The sequence below is a fragment of the Pygocentrus nattereri genome, chromosome 9 (genome assembly GCF_015220715.1).
Source record: "Pygocentrus nattereri isolate fPygNat1 chromosome 9, fPygNat1.pri, whole genome shotgun sequence".
NCBI lineage: Eukaryota > Metazoa > Chordata > Actinopteri > Characiformes > Serrasalmidae > Pygocentrus > Pygocentrus nattereri.
In genome coordinates this window covers 23,058,769-23,069,644 of record NC_051219.1, presented here as the reverse complement: position 1 = coordinate 23,069,644, position 10,876 = coordinate 23,058,769, and the positions used below count along the sequence as shown (strand labels likewise).

General features: G+C 38.5%; 2 protein-coding genes across 4 annotated transcripts; one reads left to right on the top strand and one right to left on the bottom strand.

Moving 5' to 3' along the window:
- Positions 1–4,840: 4,840 nt before the first annotated feature.
- LOC108424957 (DELTA-sagatoxin-Srs1a-like) lies at positions 4,841–6,333 on the bottom strand. Of its 2 annotated transcripts, none has more exons than XM_017693282.1 (4): positions 6,275–6,333; positions 6,120–6,166; positions 5,807–5,956; positions 4,841–5,657 (listed from the first exon to the last, which is right to left on the bottom strand). In XM_017693282.1, exons 3-4 carry the CDS (start codon positions 5,950–5,952, stop codon positions 5,222–5,224), a joined length of 582 nt encoding a protein of 193 aa, XP_017548771.1. In that variant the 5' UTR covers positions 5,953–5,956; positions 6,120–6,166; positions 6,275–6,333; the 3' UTR covers positions 4,841–5,221. The 2 variants fall into 2 exon arrangements, with proteins under 2 accessions (XP_017548771.1, XP_017548772.1); XM_017693283.1 differs by having other exon boundaries at positions 6,279–6,324.
- A 2,228-nt stretch (positions 6,334–8,561) lies between these two features.
- On the top strand, positions 8,562–10,217 carry LOC108424956 (bryoporin-like). 2 transcript variants are annotated; one of them, XM_017693281.1, is made up of 3 exons: positions 8,562–8,618; positions 8,696–8,890; positions 9,630–10,217. In XM_017693281.1, the coding sequence occupies exons 2-3, from the start codon at positions 8,727–8,729 to the stop codon at positions 10,042–10,044; spliced, it is 579 nt and encodes a 192-aa protein (XP_017548770.1). In that variant the 5' UTR covers positions 8,562–8,618; positions 8,696–8,726; the 3' UTR covers positions 10,045–10,217. The 2 variants fall into 2 exon arrangements, with proteins under 2 accessions (XP_017548770.1, XP_017548769.1); XM_017693280.1 differs by lacking the exon at positions 8,562–8,618 and having other exon boundaries at positions 8,629–8,890.
- The last annotated feature ends 659 nt before the right edge of the window (positions 10,218–10,876 follow it).

The window sequence follows — 10,876 nt, the reverse complement described above, 5'->3', positions numbered from 1 at the left end:
TCCAAGGCCTCACCAAACTCTTCCCACACCCGGGTTTTTGCCTTGGCAACGACTGAATCCGCAGATCGCTTGGTCTGTCGATACCTGCCAGCTGCCTCTGGTGCCCTACAGGCCAACCATAGGACTCCTTCTTCAGCTTGACGGCATCTCTCACCTGGGGTGTCCACCACCGGGTTCGAGGATTACCGCCCTGACAGGCACCAACTACCTTGCGACCACAGCTACAGTCAGCCGCTTCAACAATGGAGGAGCGGAACATGGCCCATTCTGAGTCAATGTCCCCCACCTCCCCCGATATCTGGTCCAAGTTCTGACGGAGGTGTGAGTTGAAGATCAATCTGACAGGTTCTTCTGCCAGACGTTCCCAGCAAACCCTCACTATACGTTTGGGTTTGCCTGGTCTGACTGGCATCTTCCCCCACCACCTGATCCAACTCACCACCAGGTGGTGATCAGTTGACAGCTCAGCTCCTCTCTTTACCCGAGTGTCCAGTACACATGGGCGCAAGTCCGCTGACACGACTACAAAGTCAATCATTGAACTGCGGCCTAGGGTGTCCTGGTGCCATGTGCACTTATGGACATCCTTGTGTTCAAACATGGTGTTCGTTATGGACAAACTGTGGTTTGCACAGAAGTCCAAAAACTGAACACCACTCGGGTTCAGATCAGAGAGGCCATTCCTCCCAATCACACCCCTCCAGGTCTTACTGTCGTTGCCCACGTGAGCGTTGAAGTCCCCCAGTAGGACAATCGAGTCTCCAGGAGGAGCACTTTCAAGCACCCCTTCCAAGGACTCTATGAAGGCTGGGTATTCTGAACTGCTGTTCGGTGCATAAGCACAGACAACAGTCAGGACCCGTTCCCCAACCCGAAGGCGTAGGGAAGCTACCCTCTCGTCCACCGGGGAAAACCCCAACATACAGGCGCCGAGTCGAGGGGCTATGAGAAAGCCCACACCTGCCCGCCGCCTCTCACCATGGGCAACTCCAGAAAAGAAAAAAGTCCAGCCCCTCTCAAGGAGATTGGACCCAGAGCCCAAGCTGTGTGTTGAGGTGAGCCCGACTATATCTAGCCGGTATCTCTCGACCTCGTGCACCAACTCAGGCTCCTTCCCCGCCAGTGAGGTAACGTTCCAAGTTCCAAAAGCCAGTTTCAGCAACCGAGGATCAGAACGCCAAGGCCCACGCCTTCGGACACTGCCCGATCCACAATGCACCGCACCCCTACTACTGCCCCTCCCATCGGTGGTGGGTCGATGGGATGGGGGACTCATGTAGCTCCTTCGGGCTGGGCCCGGCCGGGCTCCATGAGTGAATGCCCGGCCACCAGACGCTCGCTGGCGAGCCCCTCCCCCAGGCCTGGCTCCAGGGTGGTGCCCCGGTAACCCTGATCCGGGCAGGGTACACAAGTCCTGCTTTGTTGTCCTCATAGGGGTGGTTATGGATCACACTTTGTCTGGCCTGTCACCTAGGACCAGTTTGCCATGGGAGACCCTACCAGGAGCTTTTGCTCCAGACAACATAGCTCCTAGGGTCCTTCAAGCACACAAACCTCTCCACCACGATAAGGTGGTGATCCATGGAGAGGAACTTTTGGTTCCTTTGAAAGCAATATAGATCACTGTTGCTGTCTATATCAGGTTGTCAGTACAGTGACATGGCCTGGTAGAACAGGTTTTTAACTTTCTGAAAAGTCCGTTTTCAAGGCTGTGAGTTATGAGCACTAAGCAGACCTCAACATGCCAGAACATCACTACATGGGATTTCACAACATTTTTAAAGGTAATGGAACCTTATCGTACATGAAAAACAAACCAGCACTTCCCAGGAATCAGTGGGTGTTTTACTCAACACATCGGCCAATGTACATTCCTTTCACACATCAAAACAACTTTTCATTATTATATCAGAATCTTTCACAAGAAACCTGAGGTACAAAGCCAACATTGGGTTTGGTAGCCACTTTTAAAAAGGCTTTCAGCTGGACTGTAAATGATTAAAAATATCTCAATCATCTTAAAAGTAAGTGATTTCACGATCACTCAGCAAGGTCAGATTTGAAGAAATGAATTTCTAAACCACAGTTCAGAACCTCTGTGAAGCTGGCCCACCATGTGGTCAGAAATGGATTTAAAAATGCTACTATGCGTTTGTGCTACATTTATGTTGGTTTGTACCTAGAAATCATTGTTTGTGGTGGCAGCATTTTTAAGAAATTAAATATTACATTTTATTGCCTGTGACACTACGCAGCCCCCCATCAGCATGCAAATCACATGAAAAGGGTCTCATTTGTTTGTGCTGGTTCGTGACATTAAAAGAAACATTTGTGCTGTTTTAATTTTCGAGTTATAAAGTCATAAATATTGGACAAGTGATTTTACGCAGCCTGATCACTACACAATCATCTGACTTTTTCAGCTTTAATTATTCAGCTTCATTATTACACTGAGAAGAATTCCAGAGCTGAATTAAAAGTGATGATTAAAAATCACTACTTCAAATCAAATCAAATCAAGTTTATTGTCACATCACATTTACACAGGTGGAAATTTCCCATTGGGATCAATAAAGTATTCTGATTCTGATTCTGATATACATGTATACACCAACTCTGAATATACACATATACACAATATACACTAGTACTGCACTATTCCATTGCACAGTTGTATAGATTTGCTGTCAGTGTCTGACCTCACAAATGCACTTCTCGATGAATGGCCAAAAATTCCCACAGACACGCTCCAAAATCTTGTAGCAAGCTTCCTAGAAAAGTCGAAGCTGTTATAGCTGCAAAGGCGGACCAACTCCATATTAATGGCTATGGATTTAGAACGGGATTCATAAAAACTCCTGCAGGTGTAGGTGTGGAGCTGCAGCAGCTCTGCAGCAGTGGAGAGATTATTGAGGCCTGACTCTCTCCCCAAACAGAACCAGGGTCACAGATGTAAATTCTGAGGCTAAAGTGTTGCTGAAGTTTAACAAAGGACTCCAAATGTCATGCCTGTACAGATCTTGCTGAACTGTTTCATTTGAAGCAGTTTTATTTCAACAGCTGACAATGCTTTGCACAGAATTGTTTGGTTTGGTTTACTTTTCTTAGGAAAAACCTGGAATAATTGACTTTGCCTTTAGTTAGTCTAAACTTTTGTTGGATATCACACCTTTTGGTTGTGTAAATTTGATTGTTGGTTACACTTAAACTTTTTGGTGATCTTATTCTATATTTGTATTTTTTTTTTTCTGGCACATGATTAAACGCATTGTCTTCTTCACTTTTTCAGTTTCTATTGACAAAAGGTCTACTCTCTGGAGTGAGTGATCCAGAACTGATCATCCAATATAAGTACCTGTAAGAATTCACACTTTTATTATTTAAAAATGCTTTCAATATCCCTTATGGTGCTTGTGACATTGCATTGTTTTAAAGCATGTACATAACTTACAGTGATGTACAGCCTTTATATGGGGGGTTAGTAGATCACGCTGTTACAAGTAAGACCTTCAAAGTAAACAACAAGAGAGCCCATTTGAATGCCATTTATATAAAATCTTACATTTAACTGAAATACACAGTGGTATTCTCTGAAACCACTGTTTCATAATTGTGCTTTGGCCCCAGCTCCAGCCAGTAAGGTTTAATACATAGCCATGCTGAAACAGTGAAGGCCTCCAACACACTTTTAACACAAAACTGGAAGCAAGGCAAGGCAATTTTATTTATATAGCACCTTTCATGCACTGCTGCTCATTCAAAGTGCTTTACAAATGAGAAAATAAAATCATTTAAAATGTAATGGAGAATAGAAATTAAAAACATGATTACAACATGATTTAAACAAGAGATTTAAAAGACAAAAACATTAATAACAATAAAATTATAATTTAAATTATTATCATTAAAAATCTAAATTAAAAAAAAGTTAACTTAGGACAGTAAAGTGCCATTACAGATGAAAAGGGCTAGAAGTGCTAAAACCTTTTAAACTGAAAGCTGCTCTAATAGGAACGTTTTCAGGTCAGATTTAAACGTGTCTGCTGCTAATAAGTGAAACACATTCAGTAAAAAGTTGTTTGCTAACATGTCAAGACTGCAAGTGGAGGGTTTGAGATGATAACACTGTAATAATTTCATTATTGATAGCACTAAACTGAGACATGATATCTTTAAGTGGTGAAGCATGCAATTTTCTAGAACGTCTTTCTATGCTATAGTATTAAAAGTTCCATTCACTTGAATAAAGGACCTAGGAGCATCCGAATACTTTTGAACATGTAATGTAGATTCCTCTATATGTTACCCCTTACCCAGAAAGCATGACAAATGAAAACGGTAACAAAAGAAGGTAAAACCAACATAAAGCGTCTTATTAAGGTAGTGGGCCACCACAAGCTGGCAGAGCAGCTTCAATGTGCTTTGTCAAATGTTCTTCAAGTGTCTGGAACTGCACTGGATGGATGGAACACCGTTCTTCTAAAAAAAGCCTCAATGTTTTGTCAGTGATGGTGGAGAATGCAGAGTAACATGTCTCACATAGCTGATCAACTGGGTTGAGATCTGGGGACTGCAAAGGCCATAGTGTGTAATTTACATAATTTTCATACTAATAAAACCTTCCAGTGAGCTCTCAGAGCCCAAGGATATCCCCATTCGAATAGAAATGTTTCAACACAGGAAAAAGGTGATCAATCAGAATAACTTTTTATTGATCTACAGTAACCATTCCTGTTTGTAAGGTGGCCAGTGGAGCCAAAGAATACCAGCAAAATAAGCCCCCCACCCAGCTAACACATACAGAAAGAAATCATGAAATATTAATCCAAAAAAATCAATATTACATTTTCGTTCCACAGAAATTTATTGCAGATCAGATGTACCAATGCAGCATACATAGGAAGAGAATTCAAGAGAGATTACAAGTGTCAAAGCCTAAATGCAGTTTTTAATAGTTTACAAGTGGTTATCAATAGATACTGTATCTAGTTTTTGCTCCATAGATTCAGATTTCTAATCCAGAAAAATACCACAACAGATCTTCTCCTCTAACCTCAGAATAAACAGCTTATACCAAGGAATTACCAGGAATCTTTAATATTGTGTAAAGTTAATGTGTTAATTGTGTGTTATGTATGTGCACTATGCACAGAGCCATTATACGTTTTTTTTTTTTTTGCATACACACAGATTAAATTGAAACAATGTGATGCTGCTTGTTTTAATGGGAATGTTTGCATGGCTCATTATCCCAAAATTCCATCTTAAGGATGGCTTTGGCTCTGGGAGACATTGTTCCTTTCAGAGTAAAATTTTTCTCTGAATACTTTTGCTCACTGCTTGAACAGTTATCTCTGATGAAAGGACCGCTGTCGTAATACATCATGTTGAACAGAGACTCGTTACAGGATTGGCTGGCATCGAAAAGGCCCAGAGCAAACCAGTTCTCATAGTGATTGTAGTTGTAAGGAACAGAGAACATGATGGCCAGGCATTTGACGGCATCACTCTTATTGTCTGCACAGACATCATACATCAGGACTCCCACACAGCCATAGGTTTTTTCAGGGTTTTTGGTAAAAGAACAGGATTCCATCGTTCCTTTCTTGACTGTAGGCTGTGGAGGGCTATGGCTGTAGCCTGCGGTGGTGAAGACCCTAAATTGGAGAAGCAGAGCTGTACATGTTTACAAATCTTATTCATCAACACAGTTTCTCTTGCATGTTTTCCATTATCTATACTGGTATGACGAAAAGCACCATAATAATAAAATTAAGTAGGGTAAAACTGATTCACTAGTACTGACCTTGGATTCTTTAAGATATATTGTTTGCTGAAGTTGCTGATTTGAATGGCAACAGTTCTCTCTGTGTCCACATTGCTGGATATCTGTTCAATGGTGGTTCCTAACAGTGACACTCCAGCGATGATGGCAGATGCTATCTCTGCCATTATTCTGATGCAGAAAAAGTATAGAAAACCCGATAAATGATTGAGTGAAATTGAGCAAAGCAAGTTATGAAATATACAGTGCAAATGTTGAAATGTTAAAGTGAAATTCTTTACAAGCACTTCTTACTGACTTCTAGGGAATGTTTCACCTAAATTTAATATTTTACCTTTTATGTACTGCTGATCTGTCTTTTTATCTTCTTTAGGAGATCACCTGAAAAAATAATGTTTCAAAGCTGTAAAATGAAACTTTACATGAAAACTAAAATATTTTCATTGTGAATTTTTAACATTTATAACCAAATGGAAACCAAACTCTCACCTACTGTAAACACTGACTGTAGATCCAGCGTGAGGTAAAAAGGAAGCAACAGTAAATGTGTCTGAAGATGTCAGGGAACACTCAGCATATAGTGATCCACCACGTGCTCCACCCACCGGCTCCACCCCCACACTGCAGTAACGGTCCCACCAACAAACTTCTTCTGGGCTTAATTTTTACTTCTAAATCTAAACGTATAATTTCCACTTTAAAAATTATGCATCTAAATCTTTCAACTTAAAATAAAATCAAAAATATTGTTAAAAAAACTATTTAAAAAAAAGGGTAAATTTAGGAGTAGGGTTTCGGTCAGACACCTAGAATGGTCCCATATTAATATCTCTATTAATCCCTTGTGTTTAGATCATGATTGTTGTCACTAACTAAGACCTGAACACTGTTTTTAACATATATTTAGTGTGAGAGTGCAGTTTGAAATTGAGTAGAATATCCATATACAGTTTTATGTAAAAGCTTGTGGTCAAATATGTAAACACGTGCAACACTGAACACACATCTGTAGTTTTTAATACAGAATTTCTGTTATTTTAGGAGAAAAGACATAAAATATAAAATATGCCATAACTTTTGCACAGGACTGATTTTATGTTTGATTTTTTTTCCAGCGTGTTGTTTGCATCCAATAAACACATACATGGAATTTGAACAGGGGCACACAAACTTTTGCACATGACTGAACAAAATTAAATTGATTTATAGATTCTGTAAATCCATATGAAATGAATGTACAGTGGATAAACTAACTTGTGTCTAAAGAGAAGAACATGACTGAAGCTCAGAGCGTGTTGGAGGTTGAGGTGTTCATCTGTTATTTACATTTAGGATCAGAATTTTATATAAATATTATTTCTAATGCAGATTCAAATAAATAAAATGGAAAAAAAGTTTAATCTGTCATGTTATTTCTTATTGAAAATAATATCATCTTGGTAATAGGATTTTGGTGTTGTTCTTCTCAGGTGTCTCTTTTGTTTGTTTATTTATTGATTTATTCTTACAATAAAAAACTCAAACCAGATCAGTGCTTTTATTACTGAGTGGGTGTCAAAGGGATTCAAGTTTCATTCTGGATTTTTTAAATATTAAAGTTTATAACAATTTTAAAGTTTATAGCAAGTTTATTGAATCATACATAATAGGTTTTCACCTTTGTGAGCAAGCAGTTGTTCTTGTGTGTGAAATGACTGAGTTAGCAAAGAAAAGCCATAACATTACAGAGCTGAGTTAAACAGCGTTATTGGACAGCATACCTAAAATGACAGAGATCACAAAGCAGCACACAATAGCTGTCTTCTAAAATTGTGGAGAGAAATTATAACTGAGCACGCTGTGGCTTTTACCAAATAATTTGTAAAATATTTTATCAGGATTTATTATTGTTTATTATTGTTTACAACTAATTTGTATGTCTCTAACATGAATGAAAATATAAATACACTGAGAGGCGAGTTGTAAAAGTCTGCAGTCAAGCAGGATTAATTCAATGTACAACCCCAATTCCAGTGAAGTTGGGAAGTTGTGTAAAACATAAATAAAACCAGATGATTTGCAAATCCAAAACCAAATACGATGATTTGCAAATCCTTTTCAACCTATATTCAATTGAATATACTACAAAGACAAGATATTTAATGTTCAAACGGATAAAAATATTCACTCATTTTGAATTTGATGCCTGCAACTTCGTTGGAACTGGGGTTGTAATGCTAAGTTGTTTCAACCAGATGAATATGAATACATAAAGGTAAAAGGATAAAAATACATATAACTGGCAAAAAGAGGTCATGCCAAACTTTTTATATGATAACATAGAAGAGCTAATGCTGACATTTTAGTTAAATGGATCCTCTGTTGACTTTAGGGGTCTGTAACAGCGTATGAAACATTTACATATAACATTTATAATTGTCATTTACATTTAGCTCTTATGTGTCATTTTTCAATCATTATTTTTTAAATGAATATGAAATACTAGCCCTGTGATGGACTGGCGACCACACAACGCGACCCTGGCGGAGAAGCGGCTTAGAAAATGGATGGATGGATGGATGGATGAAATACTAACAGTGTGTTAATGTAGAAACTGAGCAAAATGTTTAAAAAACATCAGCTGGGACAGAGTAACATTTTTTAACACATTAAAACACACTATCTAGCAACACACTAGATTGTCCTTTCGATTGATTCTGAAGTCCTGCAAAGTGCTTGAATTAGAAAAAAAGTGTGCTCCAGAGACTCTGCAGGACTGACACGCCCATCTGCTTGTTATAAGCTGGAGCGCTGAGACAGGCAGTAATCCACAGCTGACAGCCGTTCCTTTAAGGTAAGATCTGTACGTTTGTACAAAGGCAACATGTATTCAGAGTACACATGCACATATTTGTCACTCTCTTGTTTCAGTGGAAGAAAGCTGATACGTGTTGCTAGAGAGATGGCTGCTGCGGCTGTTAACGCTGGTATTGCATCTGCAGTCATAGCTGGAGCCTCACTGGTCGGAACCAATGTCGAAAAAATCTCCAAGAGTATAAACACTGAGAGAAATGTTACTGTAAACATATGCAACTACAGTAAGAAATACATCCTGAGAAACCCGAGGTTGGTGATGTCTTTTGACACTTTTACAGCTTACATGTGCTATGTAGCGTGTGTACCTCTTATTTTTTTTGTTTTAACCCTATTTTGGCTTCAGTTGGCAATAATACTGGCTCTTATTCATCAAAGTTGCATATGATCAGATCTGCTTGTAAAATGAGCGCATGCAAATTTCACCCACAGTTTTGTTATTGATCGGCTTGATCTCTGGCATATCTGTACAATCGAACTAACATCTGGTTGGAGCATGTGAATCTGAGCAAACCGAACATTGATGTATAGGGACCAGTGTTTTCTGCCTGTCTACACATTATATACTCTTTGTTTAGACTTTGTTAAGGCTTCAATATGAGATAAGCAGTGTAATATTTCTAAACATGAATGTAATTAGTTTTATTACAACCTCTTATTCTCCAGCGTATATTTTGGTTTTTCCCTCTGAATTTACATGCCCATACCTTAAGACAAATTATTCAGTAAGTGCATGAAATGTATTTTGTATTTTTTTTAAGTTGCCCTCAAATTAGCAGAAAATATGTTTTATGATCATAAACAGAATTCTCAGATACAATGACTGATGTAAAAGCAGTAAAAAAAAAAAAAAAAAAAAGCAGTAAAGTGGGCACATTGTTAGTAATGTCCTTTAGCTGTTTCATTTTAACCAGAATGTATATTTAGTGTTATTAACAATAAAAAGAGATCAGTGGTAAAATTTGTAATGAGGACTTTGTTTTTTGGGCAGAGTGTACACTCACAGTGGATATAGCCATGATCCTCCTCAACCCACCATCAGACAAAACACCACAGAGGCCTGTTCATTCACCAAAAATCCCAACAAAACATGGGGTTGTGTGGGTGTCCTGACATATGACGTTGCCGACGATGAGGACTGTCCTGCCATCTGCTGTATAGCCATCATGTTCTCTGTTCCTTACCACTACACGCAATACCAAAACTGGTTCGCTCTGGGAATTTTTGATGCCAGCCAATCCTGTGATGAGTCTCTGTACAACATGATGTATTACAACAGTGGCCCATTCGTGAGAGATGACTGCTCAGGGAGTGAAGTTAGATTTGAGAAAAATGGTGTTGAATTGAAAGGAACCATGTCTCCAAGAGCAAAAGCAATAGCTAAAATAGAACTGTGGGATTATTAGTTGAAAACTCCACTGTTTAAGATATGTTTGCTCCTCTCTCAGCACATCTTTGGTGAGAAATGATGAAAATAAAGTTGACTTAATGCAGACAAAATGGTTAAAAGATGTGATTGTGTGCTCTAATGGGGTTACAAATCTTTTAAATAAATAAAGTGATTTGGAAGTTAAATGTAGCCTCCTTGTTCTGGACATCCAGTATGTTGTATCACAGAAATTCTCTGCTCTACAGAAGCAGGTGCATCAGCACACTTATGGTAATGTGTTTCTAGATAACTTTTTACAGGTTGGTCATTAGAATGTTTCCTTTTTTTAATTTAATTAAAGTCATTAACAAAAACAAACATGGCGAGCTAGACATTCATTGCCTCCCACACTATTGTCGGCTAGCCACAGATCTGATTGGGGTGCAAGGAAATATAATAATTTTATTATAACATTTGATTTGTGGGTAAATAAATCAAAATTATTGGTAAAAACATCAATAATAACAATAACAGTAAAAAAAGAAAAGCTAATAACTGCATAGAGCAATGCTTGTACTAAACTGGATGTACTTATTTTTTTTACATGCACATTCATATAAAGAAATGCAGTAAATATATGTTCAATTTAAAGACTTTTACTTTGCATTACTGAAATCATAGCAACAACATATCTAAATACAAAACATCGCTTACCCAGTACACTAGAAGTTCGTACTGCAATATTATCATTACATCAGCTAATGTTTATGTGAAAAAAGGCTACATTGTGTAATATTTGCACTATATAGCTTTTCAAGCTCTGGCCAGTAAACAGGGCAGTGCACTTTCTGCCCTACCCCAAACAAAAA